Source organism: Canis aureus, chromosome 19 (assembly GCF_053574225.1).
Source record: "Canis aureus isolate CA01 chromosome 19, VMU_Caureus_v.1.0, whole genome shotgun sequence".
NCBI lineage: Eukaryota > Metazoa > Chordata > Mammalia > Carnivora > Canidae > Canis > Canis aureus.
Window position 1 is genome coordinate 9,529,831 of NC_135629.1, and position 18,657 is coordinate 9,548,487.

Sequence of the window (18,657 nt, forward strand, 5' to 3'; positions counted from 1 at the left end):
CCTCAGAACACTGCACTGGCTTTTTTTTTTTTTTTTTTTTTTTAAATAATGTAGGCTCCACGCTGGGCATGGAGCCCAATGCTGAGCTTGAACTCACGACCCTGAGATCAAGACTTGAGTAGAGATCAAGAGTCGGATGGTTAATCGACTCAGCCACTCAGGCGTCCCTGCACTGGCTTTTTACCTCCACTTTGTAAAGGAGGTAAGTAAACAGGCTCACTACCCGTGCCACAGTTTCCTCTTCTGTACCCTGAGGTTTCCTCCATCACCCTCATCCTTTACTCCAGACCTACAGTGTCGAGGGGCCCGGAGTCGGGGTCACTCACCGGAAGGACTGTCCGGAGGCCAGAACCAGGTCCAGGCGCAGCTCTGAGCGTGGACAGGGGATGGAGGCCCACAGGGCCGGGAAAGAGGCTAGAGTGCGATGTCCCATGCTGCACAGCACCGGGGAGCGAGCGAACCATTCCACGCCAGGCTCCGCCTCACAATCGCCCCGCCCACTCGGTACCCGAGTTCTTTGGCCACAGACCGCGCCCAGGCAGACCCCTTACGGCCTCGCCCACCAAGCCCTTGCCACTGAGTTTACGTAAGGCCCGCCCAGCTTCATTTAATTCCTCCACTCCCCGCAGGCCCCGCCCCTCAAGGCCTCCTGAGCCCCGCCCCTCCGCCCCTCCTCCTTATATATCCTCCCCGGGCCCCGCCCCCCGGGCTCCCAGCTGCCGACTTAGGGAGCGCGAGCAAACGCACTCTTCCGGCTTCTGCAGGGGGCGGACTCGCTCTCACCGGAAGTAGGACTCAGGCCTGGCTTATTGGGTCCCGAGGTAGCCAATCCGCGGAGAAGTAAGAGGCGCCAATGAGAATAGGGTGTGGCGGCGGGTGGGCGGGTCCCTCCGGGGCGCCGCAGCGGTTGGCGCGCGCTGGGCTCGCCGCCCGCTGTCGGCCTCTCCTCCGGGGCTGTCTGCGCTCGGCACGCCAGGGTGTCCAATCCCCGCGCCCCGCGGACCGGCCGCAGAATGCGCCCTCGGGCTCCAGTCCTCACGGCCTGATCTCAGGGCCCCGGAGTTCCTCAGGGCTTGCCCGCCCGCGGAACCAAAGCCTGTCCCTCACCGTCCTCAGAAAGCCGTTCTCCTTACCGAGCCTCTCCAGTCAGAGATTCGCCCTCTTGACGGAGAATCGGAGCCGAACTTGGCTCGAGGCCCCTGTGAGGCCCCGTGAGTCGTCTCCACAGCATCTGTCACCTGCGGATCCTGTCTTCGCAATGGCCGGCCGGGCCGCTCTCCTCCAGAAGGCCTCATGGAGCCTCGACTCGGCCGTCAGGCCTCCTCACAGACTCCGCTCCTAGGAGGCCGGGCCCCTCGGACTGCCGCCCCGCCGCTCCCTCGGGTCTCGGGCGTTCCCTCACCAGTACTCGATCCTCCCCTCCCTGCCCAGTGGGGCCTGTGGCCCGGAGGCAGCCTCTGCCTCGCCGGGTGTCCAGGGCTGGCTGCCTGGGCCGAGGAAAGATGTGTTACGTAACTTCTTCCCTTGCGGAGGGAGACGGTGAGCGAGGAGCTAGGAGACAGGAGCTGCATCCGGGCCACTTTTCACCTCGTAGCACAGTGGTTTGGGGTTCCTGGGTCTGTAGACTGCAGACTCCAGGACAAGATGTGTGCAGCTGATGTCCGACCCACAGCCCCTGGTAGGGAGCACCACGAGCAGCTCTCCATATCCGACACGCTCCGCTCCCCAGCAGCTGCAAGGCCCGGGGCGGCTACCTCCTGTGGCTCTCCCCTCCAGGCCTGCCTAGCACTTGGAAGGCATTCCTTCAATAACTGAATCGGTAAAGGGGGTGCCAAGGTTGGGAATGAATGACGAGCAATCCTCTACATGCCTGCTGTGGCCCCAGTTAAACAGGGGAAGGTCACAGCTATAGTGACTCTGAAGCACTTGGACTATCCTACTGGCAGAGGACTTGGAGCATCTGAAGTTCACGAAGGGATGGGCGGTAGACTCCTCCTCCAGCAGTTCCACATACTGGTTAAAGAGCCAGCTTTGCAGACAAACAGACATGAATTCAAATCCTACCTCTTCGACTTCCTAGTTGTGGGAATTTAGGCAAGTTACTTCATTTTTCTAAACTTCAGTGTCTTTGTGGAGATGACCACCCTACTATTAGTTCTCCCCAGAGTCATGGCAAGGATTACATGAAATTATGTACCTAAAAGTGCTTAGAACAAGGCCTGCCACTCAATGCCTGGGAAATGAGAGGTGTCATACTGTCTTTGCTGTTGTCTTACAAATGCAGCATGCACAGCAACCCCTTGAGCCCAATTATTTACCATCCCTGGGGAACTGAACCTCCCTTTTTATCCCTTTGCCCTAGCAGAAGGTAAGAACCAAAGAATTCCAAACAGACCATTTATTTTCTAAGAATCAATATATTTTCTTCCTTTGAAATAAATACAAACCAGTTTGAAAGGTGGGGGAATCTATGGGAAAAAGGGAAGTGGGGACAGGCCCCAGTCTTTTTTAGTACCAAATGACTCTGGCGCGACCCGGAAACGCAGTTACAAATGAGAATAATTTAAATTCTCCGCTAATTACAGTATTTACAACAGCAGGGGAGGGGGTCACCTAGTGCCCCTCTTCCGGGCTGGACAGACATCAATCCCACGGCTAGGCTGGGCAGATGCCCGCTCACCTCACCACCTGCAGGGGGCCTCAGGCCACTAGGCAGTTACAGATTCTCCTGGACCGAGCAGAGCAGGCAGATGTGGTGGGATGGCCTGTTTTATGCAGTGTCCTAACCTTGGCCCACCACCCTGCACTACAATGCTGTGAGGTCTCTGGAGCTTTCTAGCCAGTGGCGCCTCCCCTCTCCTTACGCAGAGCCACCATGGGCCCTTGGAGTGTTCTGTACAGTCCAGCTGCACTCAGGGCGGGAGGGACCTCCCCCACCCAGCTTCCCCTGAGACTGGCCCCAAGACCAGGAATGAGTCAGTGCAGAGGCCGGTGCCACTCCAGGACAGTGAGCCAAGGGGGAGGAGAGCGGTGGCAGGGCACTGTAGGTTGGGCTGTGCTGGGCATTATCAGTCACTATCACTGGTCTCACTGCTCTGCTCGCCCTGCACCTTGCTGCGGTGCTGCAGAGCCCTGTGGTAGGCAATCTGCACTGACTTGCGGATGTTGGATTTGCGGCCCTCCAGCATCTTTTCCTTGTCGAGGTCCTGGTTCACACCCAGAGGAACCAGCTTAGTTCTCGGCAGCCACTGCCTGTAGGACGAGGTGAGGATCACATAAGTCATCTCTGGGAAAGCAACAAGCATGAGCCTTCACTCCTTCAAAAACACCTCCTGAGCACCCACTCTGGGCCTGGCTCTGGTGGGCAGCAGGGTTACTGAGACTGAGAGAAACAGTCCCTACCCTCAAGGAACTGCTTATAGTCTAGTGATGAAAAGAGCCCAGTTAAAAGACACACTACAGGATAACCATAGGGTATTTATGAGTGCAAAAAGGAGGAACTGTGACCTAACCTGAAATAGGTACCCTGTCCCATTGGCTCCAGGCAGACTTTGCTGACATTAAACATCCTCTGTAGACAACACATAAAAACACTACATTACGTACATGTGACAGAAGAGAGACTCAGAGCGTGAATGTTTATGCCTGTTTTATCCCCATTTTGTCACCATGGAGGCAGAGGTGGGAAAACTAAGTCTAGAAGCCACCTAAGTCTGGGTGGGGAGCACACTTGTCACAGTCACTAATGGCCCCTTGGCTTCTAGCTACAGCTGTTTGTCAGCTGCTGCCCACTAAGTCTCTCAGACTCTTTCAACACAACCCTTTTGCTCAAAGATCTAAGTCCCTCCCCCACTGATTTGTTATAGCCCAGTCTGTCTGTTGCTGGAATTTCCTGGCAGCCTGCCCCTATACCCAGGGTTGCATCTGTGGCTATGAGTCATACCAAATGCTCCCTTCCTCCCTTACCAGGTTCGCTTGTTGTCAAAGAAGAGGACGAGGTAGAGATGCTCTCGGGCTTCCTGGGTCATCTGCTCCCCAAGTTTCAGCACCTCCAGTGGGGGCACAGGAATGGGAACCCCATGGTGGAACATACCTTCCCGGGGCATCTTTGGATCAATTATCTGAGGGTGTAATAAGACCTTTGTTTGGTTCAGTCCCCTTCTTCTGCATGGCTTACTTTACCTAAGAACTGAGAGACTATCTCTGAAGTGAGGACACAAAGTTACTAGCCTGCAAAGCTGACCCCTGGCTTAAGATGAACTATTTCAGACCCCAGGGTGCAAAGAGAAGGAAAAGGGAGACAAGGAAAAACTAACCGGGAACCTCTTAAGTGTCTATCTGCCAAAGACCCTTGTTCTCTGCAGCTCAGCAGAGAGTAAGTAATGTTTGCTAACTGTGTCTGCGATCCAGTGTTGGGAGACAAGGGGTATGATGATAAAAGAGAAGGCCTACCAGAGCTGGGTATGATGGATATCCTCGGCATTTGGCCCACACCAGGTCCAGAGCATCCAGGGGCGAGTCCTCATCCTCTGACAGCCAGCCAGCTCCCCTTCCCAGACTCTTCCTTACCACTTCACAGGAATGGGAGAGAGGGGGCGGATCAGCAGCCAGGGGGCTGGCAAGGCCTTGACACTGGGCCCCCAGCATCCCTGGCCTTGGATGAGGGTACTTACTGCTGTGGCCCACGCCGCGGCCAGTGCCCACGGAGTAGGCCTCATTCTCAGTGCCTGAGGTATCTTCACTGCTATCTTCCGGGAACGTGCCCCGAGAGAAGGAGGGCTTGCCCCGGCCTTGTTTTGAGGGCGTTGTGCTGTGGACAAGACAGTAAGAACTCAGCTTAAGGGGGGGGGGGCGGGGGGAGAATGAGTAATGGCATGGTAGATGTCCTCTCTTTAAACTCCCAGGCTCTGAGAATTTTGGAAAATTGAGACCACTTGAAAAATTTCAAACCCAGATGTCCTCAGGGGGTTGGCAGCAATGTGATGGACACAGGCTGGATTTAGCAGTGGGGTGATGAGTGCACCCCCTGTCTAAAGGCAGCACTGGCTAGATTTGCCAGATCTGATTTTTAAAGAGAATACAGGCACTAGGAATTTTATGTGGCAGTAGTAGATTAATTTTTTAAAAAACATCATGCTGGCCAAATAAAATATGTCTGCAGGCCAAATCCAGGCCCGAAGGTATCAGTTTACACTCTGTTCTATGTCAGCTTAACTCAGGATGGTTCCCCCCTATTCTGTTATGGTGACATTCTTATTAATGCCATTTATTTTGCAGAGAACCTTGGGTCTGAACCATCTTAATCTAGGCTGGGGTGGTTGTCACCCCACTTGCATAGGGAAACCTGGAAGGGCATCCTGGAGACAGGCCTTGATTTGGAGGGCTGGTACCTGGTTCGGTCTGAGGCAGCGCTGCTGCTGCTACTGCTGCTGGACTCAGAGTCGGAGCTGCTCCGGGGAAGGCTGCAGTCATTACGATATACCAAGAAACTCTTCTTCACTGGCTGATTTCCGCCGCTGAAGCCATTGGCTGGTAAGTCTTGGTTGGTGGGAGGGGGGAGGAGGGAAGGAATCGGTCAGGAAGATGTAGATCAGAGATGGCATAGGGGTAGGGTAGAGGGACTAGGAGCTTAGCTTTCCCTTCTGTGCTGGAAAATTCCTCCAACTTTGGCCAGCAGAGCCAGTTCTGGGCAGTGTCCGCCACAGTTGGCCATAGTCCTGCCCCACCCCTCGCACTTCCCTTGGCAGTTACTGGTCTTAAGACACAAATGGCTTAAAAGGCAGGAAATCCCCAAGGAGAGTGAGAAGAGAAAAGGTAAAGTGATACAATGGAGGGGATCCTGGATAGAAATCTAGCTTGGTCAGTGTTTCTGGACTTCAGTTTCCCCATCTGTAAAATCTGAATTAAAGGATCCCTAAAGGCCCTTCTAGCTCTGATATATTACGGGCAAATGAAGGAATAAGTGGGAATTATGTCGGGAATGATGGCAGCTTAGCTCACTCTCTTGGGGGCTGGGTGATGGTGAGGCTCACCCATTGGGGGGTCTTCTGTGGATTTATCACTGTCGCTGTCTGAGCTCGAACTGGGCCGGGGGCTCCTACCCCGCTTGCGCTGACGTAGGGAGCCCATGATGGGGAGCTGGGGGGGCCCCACAGGACTGCCTCCGTGGCTGGGGGTCATCTGGCTCTCCCGGTTTTTGGGGGGCCGGCCCGGCCTCTTGGGCGGTCCAGCCGTCTTCGGGTTCTTTTTGGAGAACAGAACTGAGGTTCTCCTGCCCACCTCATGTGCGGGGGTTGAGGACATGTTGGGACCCAAGCCTGGAGCAGAGAAAGAGAGAAGGAGAGTTGGTGAGGGGCCTGATGTGGTAAGGGTAGATGCCCCGGGTATACCCTGGGTCTATAGGACCATTACTCCAGCTAGAGTTGGGAGATGATTTGGGGGGTATGGAATTGGGAACATTGTCCCTTACATAAATAGCCAGAGAGGCAGCTGAGAGGCCCCTGAATGGGGATTGAGGGAGAAAGTACAGCTAGCTGTGTAGGAGAAACCTCTGCCTGGGGGATGGCAGGGGCTGAGTGTGTGCTACAGAGTCAAGTCTGGCTTGCTTTGGGGTCCACCTTGCTAGGGGGTTCAGACCTTTGCTTGTCTCTTGGCTGCTGCTCTCCTCGGCGGCACTGTCTGTCTGCCCATCCTTGTCACAGGCTGCCGGGTGAGGAGTCAGGCTGCTCCGGCTGGTGGGGCCGTGCCGGTCAGGCCCATCCCTTCCAGTTTCCCGCTGGTGGGCAAGCTTTCGCCGCAGTGCAGTCATCTCTTTCTTGATCATCTTTGCACGTCGTGAACGGCCCACACTCTGCTTGCTGGCGTTCACCTCATCTAGCCGCTCCAGCAGCAACTTCAGCTGCTCTTCCACCGGCAGGTGCTTCTGGTTCTCCAGTAGGACCAGCCGCTCTTCCTCTGCTGCTAGGAGTGGACATGGAAGGTGGGGAAAGGTCAGATTCAGGGCAGTACTCTGGGCTCCCTGAACCTGGGCATGCAGCAAGAAACCCACTCTCTTCCCTTTGGCTTCTCACCAGGAACAGCTGTAAAACAGCAGCATCAAGATGTGGAATGGTGGGCACTGTTATCCATTCACCCAGTCTGGCTTTTTGGGGAGCATTCCTGGGGAAAGCTTGCCACTGCTCAGCCTAGCTACTTCCTGCCTATACTGCCTATTCCCAGTAGGGGACTTTTGGAAAGCTGTTCATCCCTGGCACTGGCCTCTATGTGTGTAGCATGACTTATCACCCACCATCTTCAGTGTGTTGTGGGGCTTCGTCTCCAGCCAGGCTATGGGGGATATGCATGCCCGTCTCAAAGTCAATGCCCATTTTTTCTGCCTGGCGCCGGGCCTGGCGAAGCACAGCACCACCCTGTTCACGGAGTCGCACTGCTGCCCGGTAGAAGATGGTATCCTTGGCGTTATACTTGAGGCAGTTGCTGACGATAAGGTTGAAGTCCTCCTCAAAATCATCAAAGTTCAGGTAGCGGTAAGCCTCCAAGTTCTGCTTCATGGTGAAAAAGTCCATGGGCTTTTTGATGTGGTCTAGGTAGTCAGGTACCTGGGAGAGTAGGGTAGGTGTGGCTAAGTGGAAGTATGCTCCTCATTCCCCCTGAACCCTTGCTCCTAACACCCCCACCCTCTGAAATGCATCCAGCAACCTCCTCCCACCACAGTTAGAGGCAGGCATTTAGCACAGGGGAAAGGAAAGCTGGATTCTAGTCTTGACTTTACCAGTCACAAGCTGTGTGACCATGGCAAGTCTCTTAACCTCTCTGGGCCTTCTTTCCTCGCCTGGAAAACGGTGATAAAATTACAGTCAAATCTACCTCCTATTAACCATATGAAGCTTCAGTAAGAACATGGCTATGGTAATCTTCTGGAATAACACCATCTTGCATTCCTATAGCTCTTTTTACTTATTATTAAGACTTATAAGGAGGCTACAGCTTCAGGCCTCTTGTTTTATACCTTTTAGAGAGAAGAGTCTGCCAGTCAGGACCTAGGGCTTCAGAGCTGGTTCTTTAGGTGCTGAGCCTTCTAAAGTCTCCATTCTAGGGTTCAGCACCCCGAAAGTGTCTTCCTGCCCTGGGATTATTCATTTGGCAGACTCAGTCCCTGCCTCTGGGGAAGGAGTGCAGATTGCCTCCCATTCTGGGCCCTTGGGGTATGACAGGGACAAGACAGAGTCCAGGTGATGCATGTGGCTCCATTTTATCCTGGAGCCCCAGAGCCACCAGCCCCTCTCTTCATGGTCTCCTCTAGTCCCTGGCCCAGACCTGCAGCAGGGGTCCAACTGGGAGAGGAACAGAAAGAAGGTGGAGTGAGGGGAAGGGATTCTTACTTCGTCCAATTCGGTTACCTCAGACAGAGGGACCGGCTCGCTGAAGATATTGCCTGTGTCCTTTTCTTGGAGCTGCTCCAAGGTTTTGCGAAGGAGGATGAGGAAAGGGGTCAGCTGCATCTCCATGGCGATCTGCTGAACCTTGATCTGACACATATAAAGGCCCGATCAGCCAGGCCCAGGCCAGTCCCTTGGCAGAGGTCTGAGGGGATGGTAGCAGCTGGTTTGGGATATTGCCATCCTTCTCCCCTGCCCACAGCTGGGTGTACTCACTCAGGTCTCATTTATAAAAAGGCCCAACATGATGAAACTTTCCCTGACTACTCTGGCTGGCCTTTCGCTTCCTTGAATTCCCAGTGCCAGCTACTTCTATGACATAATTTAGGGTCCCTTTCATCCTCTCCTGTGATGTTCTGCTTGCAATGAGCTTGAGAACACACTGGGCACCAGGAAATCTGACTTCAGCATCAACCCTGCTGCTTCCTGGCCATGTGACACATGCTTTTCCTTGTCCCAGGACTGTTTTCTCTTCTGTAAGAAAGAGTTGGCCCAGGAGCACTCACCGTCTCCCTTTTGAGTTTCTCCCGCTTGCGGATGAGCTCCACCAGCAGCCGAGCCCGTTCTAGGTCATGCCGGAGCCGCTGCCAGGACTTGAGCTGTTCTTTGAGGGCCCAGTTCTTATCCTCAGAGTCTCTCTGTAGAGGCAAAAAGGGGATCAGGAGATGATGAGGGAGCCAGAAGAAAGGCCAGAGGGGAGGAAAGCCCAGTAAGCTTGGATCAAGGGCAGGTAAACCTTAAGGAAAGGGCACAGTAATTTACTGGCAGACTTGCTAGCTAAAGTGGAAGGTTCCTCAAACTATGTGCCCACTAGGCCTAAGACAGAATTGATGCTTGGTATATGCTTGTTGAGTGAATAGATGCATGAAACACAGAAACAGTGCCCTTCTAGGGAGCCGATAATCTGTAAGGATTTCACCTGAGCCTTGTTTGAGGGCTAGCTTAAAGAAATAGCCTAAGCCCTTGGACACTAAATGCTATCGTCACAAATCTTAGTTCTTGTGTCCCTGGCCTTGGTTCCCAGAGCCCACAGAGAATCTGACACGGTACCCCGACTTGGTCACAACTCCTCTGAGACTGCAGGTGTGTCTGCAGGCGACGTAGCAGCGGTACTCCATTTCGGGACTGCCGTTTCAGCGTCCAGTAGCTGTGGAGCCTCTGCATGAACTGGCTCTTCCTTTGGATGGTCAGGCGGTTGGTGATTTTACTGAGCCTGGGAAGCAGGGAATAAAGAGGGAAACCCCTTGGGCCGTGATTTTCTTAAGGAGAACAGGGTCTCTGGCTGGCAAGAATTCCTGAATAGGTCTGAATTGGGAGTAAGTCTATTGTCAAAAAGGCCTGACACTTGGCTTAATGCAAAGAGCAAATGGTAACCAGACAGGAAGCCAAGCTCCCAGCATGAAGCCAGATCCTTAACCATGTTCATGAAGTTGGATGGGAGAAGGGTGCCAGGGAGCTTGGCCCCTGAAGACTGCTCTTGTCATGGCAGCCCAGAGTACTATTTAACCCTGGGATACCCTGCTCAAATGGAGTCTTGGTAGGTTTTAGGATAAAGTACAATTGTATAGCAGTAAACTATAGAAAATCAACTAGATAGCATAAGAGAGAGCTAAAAATAACTGATGATGGTAGCCCTCATCCGGATTCATTTGTGACAGTGACTTCACAACTCCTTGAGCATTTCCTTCCCCCTTTTTCGTTCCATTTCTCCCTTCAGGGTCAGACCATTTCTGCCACTGTGGCTGGTAGCTACTCCATCCTCTTTATAACTTAAACCAGACCATCAAAATGAAGGGCAGCTGAAAACACTTAGGTCTGCTACATAAGAGCTAAAGTTCTGACTCCTAATGTAAAAGTCGGGTGATCTGCTAGAACTAACTTCTTTTGGAATCTGGGGTGTGTGTGTGTGTGTGTGTGTGTGTGTGTGTTTGTTTGTTTTAACTTCTTTGAAGCTCCTGGTAAGAGAACCCAACCCTGTCATTACACTCAGGACTATTAGTCTTGAGGAGGGCTTCTTCCCTTAGCAGACTAACTGTCTGCTGCCCACATACCTGTGTGGTGGGATGCAAGGCACTGACACTACAGGTGCTGCTGCCCGCTTCTCTGCCAGGATCTTCCGTGCCTTCTTCATCTTGATCCGGGACTTGGCCTTGGCCTTCTTGACCTTCTCTGAGCTCCAACTCTTACCCTCATCCTCCTCCTCGTCCTCATCCTCCTCACCTTCACTGTGGGACAAGGCAGGCAAGCGGCGTGCTGAACCTGGGGGCGTGTGGATGTCACAGTACGCCGTCTTGCGGACACTGAAAGAGGTGCCATTGGCACCCGTCTCCCGCACAGGCTCCATCTTCATGTAAAGGCCAGCCTGCTGGGCACATGTCACATGGAAGGCTGTGTAGCAGTTGGCCTTATGGCACTGGATGCAGGCCCCTGAGCCCCGCTGTTTGCAAATATAGCAGGTCAGCTTCCAGCGGGCTGGTGGGATGTGTTCAATGCTGTCGATAGGCTCCAGGAAGACTGTGTTGGCGAAGCAGACTTCAGGGATCCACAGGGCACACACCACATGGGCCCAGCGCCCGTCATCTGTCTGCTTGAAGGCACCACCCTTGTTGGGGCACAGGGCACAGTCCACAGCACGGGAGGGTGACTGTAGGCAGCGGCGGCACAACCACTGGCCCTCAGGGATGTAGGGGACACCGTAGCACTCTTGGTGCACAGCCAGGTTGCACATGTCACAGAATAGGATGACGTTGCTGTTCTGGCACTCACCATCATTGCAGATACAACACACGGCATCCTCGTCCACTAGTGCATTGGGGTCACCTTTATTGTGGCTTTCAAAGTAGGACTCCTTCTCCAGCCGGTCCATTAAGTACTCAAAGATCTCCTGTGGGATGGGACTCACACCCTCCGTCTTCCGCCGCTCGTTCATGATATCCAACCAGATGTAGTCCTCCTCATCCATGTCATACTCTACTTCCTCGTCCAGCTCTTCTGCCGACTTCTCAATGTACCTGCAGTGCACATAGGCAGCTCATTGTCATGTGGTTGAGATTTCCTTCCCTCAAAAACAATGGGCTACAATTGCTGGACACTTATTCAGGCCTGTACCTTTACTTATGCTGTCCTGTTCCATCCTCACCTTAACTCCAGGTATTATAATTATTGCAGAAAAAGAAACCTAAGGTTTAGGGAATTAATTCACCTGTCCTAGCTACCTTGTAAGTGGTAGAGGTGGGGTGTGAACCCAGGCCTCCTGACTCTAAAGCTTCTACTAGCTACTACACCACCTCCTCTGAGGTACAGAGGTTCAATCAAACTCTTGAAGGGAGGAGGGTGGGGCAGCTAGGACCCTACTGGGTTGGTCTGAATGATGGTGCAAAAAGTCAGAATGAAGTTCCTCAAGTGTCACCTGCAAATTTATGTAAGTTTTAGCACCAGCTGGCAGTGTCCTGAATTGAGCTACCATGAGTCTTCTGTTGGCTGGTGCAGCTAAGGACTCCTTCAAACTCTAGGTATTGTGTCTGTTCCCTGGATAGCCTTGGAAGACAAAAGAATAGGTAAGATTTACTGAGCCAAGCATTGTACTATTATCACATTTATTTTCACCACAACCATAGCATTAATGTTCTTATTGTCCTTATTTTGTGGGTGAGGAAAATGAAGCTTTAAGAAGTTAATTAACTGCCTAACACACATAGATTATACAACCAGAAGTGGCAGAGCGATAATTCAAACTCTACCCTACAGCACTCATTGGACCAGCAGAACTGGAACTGAGGGCTGCTCCAGGTGCCTGGCATACAGAGCAGCCTCCTCATGCCCCTGCTATGCTCTAGGTGGCCTGGACTCTGGTATTATAAAGCTACAGGGAGCTACAATAGAATGGGGCTTTGGTTTCTGACAAACATGGATTTAATTCTGGCTCTGCCACTTTGTGATCTTTAAGTCATCATTGGTCTTTCTTGAACCTGTTTTCTTGATGATAGGATGAACATGCTACCAAAAACACCTCTCAGGATTAAATGGAATTTAAAAAATGAATGGGCTAAATAAAGTGGTACAACATAGCAGGACCAAAATAAATGGTTTCTGTTCCTTCCCTTTCCACAAGGGAAATGGGGTTCTGGGTGCTAGAGGAGGCCAGGTGAGCATAGGCTCTGGAACCATGCTCTGTATGACAGCAGGAAAATAAGGTGACCTCCCTGGGCCTCTGTTTCCTCATCTGTAAAATGGTGATGCTAACCTGAACCTATTTCACACAGCAGTTATGAGCATTAAATGAGTTAATACAGGTAAAGAACTTAGAACAGTACCTGGTCTGATGCAAGTACTCAATAAACATTAGCTTTATTATTAGCTTTTGCAGCCCTGACCTATCTTGCCTTGAATTATAACTATTTATGTGTCTAACTCCTCCACTATAGGCTAGAGGCAAGGACCATATCTGATTCACTACACAGAAATAGGCACAGTGTTGTTCATTTTAAAGGCATTTTGGGGGTGGAATGGAGGAGAAAAACTAAAATACTGCTGTCTATAGGAAGCAGTTTTTTCCTTAGCCTGTTACTTCTTCCCTAAAGTGGCTATAATTTCCTCATCCCTGAAAAAGGGTGTGGCTCAGAGCTTGCATGAACCATCCAGCCACTTCCAGGCCTTGGCACCTGTTCTCAACCTTTTCTCTGCCATGACACATGTGACATTACATGATGCTACATAACACACTCCCACAGTGTACCCAGATTACAGGCTGTGGCACAGATAGATAATGTAGGCTGCATGTCATGTACAATTCCTGGCACACCAGCCTACGCTCCACCCTCCTTCCCCCCAAGAAAGCATAGCAGATGCAAGCAAGAAAAATTGGTGGTGTTAGATGACCTCAAATCTTCTCAAATTTATATATAAAAAATAACATTTACAAAATTTGGACAGTTCTGTCAACAGTAGTAATAAATGACATGCAACATACCTCCCAGCTGATTGCAATGTACCTAGCTGAGAACTGCTCTCCTGGAGAACAGATTTGAACCCCAGGAGGAAAGGGTGAATGTGAGCAGAAGGAAGCGAGGGGGTGGAATGAACTGGTTTGGATTGCCTATCAGAGCAGAGAGTTCTGAAGAGCCATTAGGAGGGAGGGCAGGCCCAGATGGTCTGTGTGTTGAGGGGTGGGCCCAGCAGTAAGTGCTAACATAAGAGAAGCAGTGGAAAGCCAGAAGGAGGTAGAGCTGGGCTGGACAGACTAAGAAAAGGAGACTGGCTAACATGTGAACAGGGGAGAGACCAAAGTGTCTTACTAGGCCCAATCAATTGAGTTCCAACAGACTTGATTTTATTGTTTTATATATATATATATATTTTCTTTTTAAGATTCATGAGACACGGAGAGAGAGGGAGAGAGAGGGAGAGAGAGAGAGAGAGAGAGACAGAGACAGAGACACAGGGAGAAGCAGGCTCCATGCAGGGAGCCCGACACGGGAGTGGATCCCCGGTCTCCAGGATCATGCCCTGAGCCGAAGGCGGTGCTAAACCACTGAGCCACCCGGGCTGCCCTATATTTGTTTTTATCCCCTGCCCCAGACTTGATTTAAAGAACTGAGACTGAATATACCATCACATGGTTGCATTTTTGGTAAAAACTACTTTTCATATAAAAACCTGTACATGTCCTCTTCAGAGATCAGGCCTTCTGATTAGCTGACACCAAACACTGCCCCTTAACTTACCCGAATGCCCTCTTTGCCTTGAATGCCAAGACTCAGAAGTTTTACACTTTGTTTTTGATCCATCCTTCAGCTAAAGTTTCTCTAAGTAGTTTCTCCACCACACTGTCCCTACCCCTTCATTTTTTACCTTGTGTTAAAGGAATTTAGCTTTATGCCTGTGACTTTTTAGGAGTCACCATGACTAATTTTGGAAGGAAGTGGGATACCAGGAAACAAATAAGTAAAAGGGCCAATGGAGGAGTACAAAACATAGGTGATGAAAATAATGCTTATACATGCTAAAGGATGGGTGACAATAACAGAATAATAGGAGAATTACCTTTGTAGACTTACAAATTGCCTTCAGGACCTTAAGAAATCAGTGTGCCTAGTCTTCTACCTCTAGGTGGGGAGGAGCGTTATACCTGCACTGCAGATGGTGTCACTAGAACACCAGAGTCCTCTCTCAAGGTTACATAGTGATGGAATAGAAAGCATCAGAGATCAGATGCAGGATTTTTTGCTACAGTAGAAACTATAGCTTTGGAGTCAGAGAACCTGGATTTGAATCCCAGTTCAAATCTACTAGCATGTGACTTTCAAAGTCTGGTTCTTTCTGGACTGTGGGTTCCTCATCTGCGAAATGAGAACAGTACCTGCCTGATAGAATTGTGAGAATAAAATAAGGAAGTGGCTATAAGGTACCCACCCAGTGCAGGGCCTGGCATGTGGCAGTATATAGTAAGTGCCACCAACATTAGCTGGGGCACTGCTCCTCTCACTGCCTTGGCAGGACCAGTATGCTTCTGCTACCCTTTATCTGCCTGTTACTTCTCCTGCATCTGAGCCCTGCCTGACCAGTTTCCCAGAGTTGTGAGGTGGAGCTGGCCTTACCGGTAATAGGAAGTTGGCCGGGGTGGGGCATCAGGGGTGTCTTGCTCCAACTCCCGATATACCACCTCTGGCAGCTTGGGAGTGGTGCTCACAGAAGCATTGTGGTGGTGATGATGGTTGGAGTCCTTGCGCTTCTCCTTGTTCTTATGCTTGCCTGACTTGGGAGTAGCAGCTGGTGTCTCAGTGTTCTCCTTGTTGCTGCCATTCTCAGGAGCCTCCTCAGGGGCCTCCTCATCTTCTGACACCACATCCAGGTTGTCAAAAATGCTGATGCGGTGGACACGGCCATGCAGGTCCACTTCCACCATGCGCTGGGCCTGTGCGTAGCTCATCACCTCACGGCCCGGTGACTGGGATACCTCTGAGGGGCTGGGAGACTGCTTGTTGGCTGGGCGTGATTGGCGCCCCTTCTTCTTGTGTTTGCGGAGTGGCGTCTGCTGCGGGGGCGGTGGGTTGTCGTGGTCATAGTGATATAGGTGGTACTCGATACCACTGTAACTCTTGTAGACCTTGCGGCAGGTCTCCACAGGGCACTCATACGGTGGCTTAGTTGCCCGCAAGTTGTGGCAGAAAGTCTTCACATCAAAGTCCACCCCCATGCTGTCACATCTAGAATGTACAGATCAGTTAGCATAGGCCTAGGGATGAGTTCCTGGCCATCCATTCTACTCTCTCTAGCCCTCCTTCTCCCCAAGAGGAGAGCTCACTTTCTGGCCAGACCACCTCTACAGTGACTCCAAATGCCACTGCCTCCACACCATGGCTATACTTTGGGCCTCATCACCTCCTGCCTGGTCATCCTACCCTATATATCTCAACTCTTCTAACCTAATCTCATATCATGTGGCCAGAGTCATCTTTCTACCAAGTAGCAACAATCATGTCAATCTTTTGATTAAAAGCTTCCTGATGCTCTCCACTTATTTCAGGATAATATCCAAATACCCTATGATGAAATTCAAGGTACTCCTTTCATTGTCTGGCCCTAGTCCTCTTGTCCAGACTCTTTTCATTAGTTACAGCTGTGCTTCTGTCTACTCAGGCAACTTGCCATACTCTGAATATTATAACCTTTCATTCTTGCAAGATGATCTCTATTTGAAATGGTTTCCATCCTAATTGGTGAGCTCCTACTTGTTCTTCAAAACCCAACTGTCACTTCTTGTTATGATTTGTCTTTCCCATGGGGAGCTGTATTTCTACAGGATTCCATTCTCATCATTCTATTATGGTGGCATGGCACTTACCACATTGGAAATTCATTGTCTCCTCCCACTAGACTGGGTACTGTGCAGTGGAGACATCAGAGCCTACCCACCTCTATATATCCCCAGGATCTGGCATGTAGTGGACAGTTTTTGGCAAATGAGTGAAGAACTTGTTGAATGAATAACTAAATGAGGGTATCACCAGATTTGGAGCTGACAGATGGATGAAGACTAGTGTTAACCCATATAGAAGCTGAATGGGTAGCCAATGATTTAATTCTGGACACCAACAGAAATCATTGCATTATAGAAAAAAAGCAGTTCATTTCTGAGGTCTTTGGGGGAAGCCTATGTCCTAACCCTGGCTCTGGGAGTGGTACCAGACCCTGGCCCTGGGAGTCTAGGCCCTAGACACCAGGTATTAAGGGTACAAACAGGATCATGACAATCTAGGCACATTCAGCTCCACGACGGTCCTCAGGGCCTTCCCTTCCTCCTCTTCTCCAGTGTTCCTGGGTGAGTAGTGACAGCAGATGGCACCAGCCCCCAGGAAGCCCAGCTTGGTCAGATACTGCCCCAATTTCTCTAGGCCTAGTTGAGTTCAGCAGTTCAGCCAGGGTGTTGGCACCATTCCAGGTAAAGCCACCGTGAGCTCCCAGACAAACAGTGACCCCTCTTGGCCTGTTCTCCTGCAACTTAGCTAAGCCAAGTGGGCTGCTCCAGCCTCTGTCAAAGCCCCCGACTTCTATATTGTAAAACTCCTCCTTCAACTTTTACTTCCTACCTGCAGCTGTGTCTTTAAACACAAACCAATCAGAGGAACACGCAAGCTCCTCTCTTTCAATGATGGGTCCCTGGTGTGCTCTGCGGCTCTGTCGCCCTGGCTCCCAAAGTAGCACAGAGCCCCCGGCAGATGTCCCGCTGGGACTGGGCGGCAGAGGCACAAGGGGTGGAAACCAGAACTCAAACTGGAAGACCGTAAGGAAGGCTCAGAGCCCACGGGGGTAAGGCAGCGGAGCTCAGGGGGCTGCAGGAAGTAGGGGGCGGGGGCCGGAGCGATCAGGCCGGGCCCAGGCGGTGCCCGCAGCCCTCTCCCGGATGCGGCGACGTTTCCCTTCTGTCGAAGCGTAACATGTTAAACAAGGCTCCCCTCCTGCCATTGGCCCAGGCAGCCCTGGAGGATACTCTGTTGCCCTGGGACGCTGGCTGGGAGCTAATGCACTGTCAGTTCTCGCGGCTGGAGTGGCCCAAGGGGCACCCGGGTCGGGCTGCTCAGTGCACACCCCACGAAAGTAGCCTAGCCCTTCCCCGCCGGCCACTCCCGCCCTGGTCCCAGGCCCGCACTCACCGGCCACCTCGGGTCCGGGCTCATCGCCGGGGGCGCCCGCCGGGGCTCCGACCCCACTTGGGGAGGCCGGCGGGGAAAGACGGGCCGGGGAGAGAAAGCCCCAACTCCGGAGACCGCAGACCTCGCCACCCCGGCTCCCTGCCGCCCCACGCTCTGCCCCCGGCTCCCCGGGATTCCCGCGCTGACCCCTGCCGCTCCCGGTCCCGCCGGCGCCCTGGTGTCTCAACTCCGTCGGCCGCCGCCCGTTTCGAAAGCCGCTAGGTGGTCTGGCCTCGGGACCCGACACTGCCGGAACAATGGAGGCTCCCGGAGGCAGCGCGGGGACGGCGGCGGCGGAGACCGTGGCGGCAAAGGCAGTGGCAGCGGCGGCGGCAGCAGCGGCGGCGACGGCGTCTGCGCAGGGTAAACTCGGCGCCTCGGCGCTGTCGAGCTGCACTTTCGCCACAGATCCCCGCCCGGCTGCTGAGCCTCGAGACGCCATTCTCTGGAACTCGGAAGAGCCCCTGGGCACCCCACATGGCCTCTCTAGCACCTCCATCTTAGAGTTGAGTTTCTGTAGACTGAAATCGCGGTATTTGGCATCCGGAGTAGTCGGGCCGTTTGTGGCGAATCTGCGGACACGGACGGTGAGCGCGGGGCTGGGCTTAAGGAGCCCGCCCTTCTCCCTTCCCCCTCTGCCTCCTCCCTCCCTCCTGCTGGCGCCGCGGCTGCAGTAGGGACCTGGCCTTGGTCTCCGAGAAAGGCGGCGAGGCGGGGCTGGAGCCACGGGGCGGGACTGGGGGCAGGGCCGGGAGCCAGAGCGACGCCGGCTGGAGCCTAAGGAAGGGCTCGGAGTTCTGGGTAGGGGTAGGGCGGGTCTGGCGGAGAAGAAACCATTCCACGGGGCGGAGTTTGCGGAGAATGGGCGGGGACATTTGTAAAGTGGGCCCCAGTAAGGAGAAGAGGGGCTGAACAGGGGTAAAAGGGTGGAGCTAAACATAAGAGTGGGCCTCAGGAAAGAAAGGGCGGGGCTTTAGACGGGCCGGGAAGGCGCCGGGCTGGGGAGAAAGGACAGAGCGGGACTGAAG

General features: G+C 52.6%; 2 protein-coding genes and 1 long non-coding RNA gene across 17 annotated transcripts in view; 1 reads left to right on the top strand and 2 right to left on the bottom strand.

Moving 5' to 3' along the window:
* The window catches only part of OGG1 (8-oxoguanine DNA glycosylase), a 5,293-nt gene extending 4,649 nt beyond the window's left edge, over positions 1 to 644 (bottom strand). For 2 of the 3 annotated variants that reach the window (XM_077857937.1, XM_077857938.1), the window contains exon 1: positions 327 to 644. In XM_077857937.1, coding sequence (XP_077714063.1) covers positions 327 to 433 — 107 coding nt within the window. In that variant the 5' untranslated portion in view covers positions 434 to 644. The remainder of the gene's footprint in view (positions 1 to 326) is intronic. The other variant, XM_077857936.1, reaches the window with a different exon arrangement.
* The window catches only part of LOC144289622 (uncharacterized), a 33,262-nt gene continuing 14,881 nt past the window's right edge, over positions 277 to 18,657 (top strand). Inside the window, exons 1-2 of one of the 3 annotated variants that reach the window (XR_013357448.1) lie at positions 277 to 4,375; positions 5,278 to 5,532. This is a non-coding gene — a long non-coding RNA (uncharacterized LOC144289622). The remainder of the gene's footprint in view (positions 4,376 to 5,277; positions 5,533 to 18,657) is intronic. The other 2 variants (XR_013357447.1, XR_013357449.1) reach the window with 2 other exon arrangements.
* On the bottom strand, positions 2,398 to 17,995 carry BRPF1 (bromodomain and PHD finger containing 1). 11 transcript variants are annotated; one of them, XM_077857917.1, is made up of 14 exons: positions 17,591 to 17,994; positions 15,035 to 15,643; positions 10,490 to 11,449; positions 9,489 to 9,651; positions 8,945 to 9,076; positions 8,400 to 8,528; positions 7,289 to 7,598; positions 6,637 to 6,960; positions 6,033 to 6,317; positions 5,391 to 5,538; positions 4,674 to 4,810; positions 4,453 to 4,571; positions 3,967 to 4,121; positions 2,398 to 3,252 (listed from the first exon to the last, which is right to left on the bottom strand). In XM_077857917.1, exons 2-14 carry the CDS (start codon positions 15,631 to 15,633, stop codon positions 3,069 to 3,071), a joined length of 3,645 nt encoding a protein of 1,214 aa, XP_077714043.1. In that variant the 5' UTR covers positions 15,634 to 15,643; positions 17,591 to 17,994; the 3' UTR covers positions 2,398 to 3,068. The 11 variants fall into 11 exon arrangements, with proteins under 11 accessions (XP_077714043.1, XP_077714042.1, XP_077714041.1 ...); XM_077857916.1 differs by having other exon boundaries at positions 6,637 to 6,957; positions 8,382 to 8,528; XM_077857915.1 differs by having other exon boundaries at positions 8,382 to 8,528.

Excerpts from the sequence above, each read along its gene's own strand:
- BRPF1 (XM_077857913.1), bottom strand. The coding sequence starts at position 15,633 with ATGGGGGTGGACTTTGATGTGAAGACTTTCTGCCACAACTTGCGGGCA. Across the intron at positions 4,122-4,452 it reads ATCCATCATACCCAGCTCTG|ATAATTGATCCAAAGATGCC; the intron begins GTAGGCCTTCTC and ends TTACACCCTCAG. Across the intron at positions 3,253-3,966 it reads TTTGACAACAAGCGAACCTG|GCAGTGGCTGCCGAGAACTA; the intron begins GTAAGGGAGGAA and ends CTCGTCCTACAG.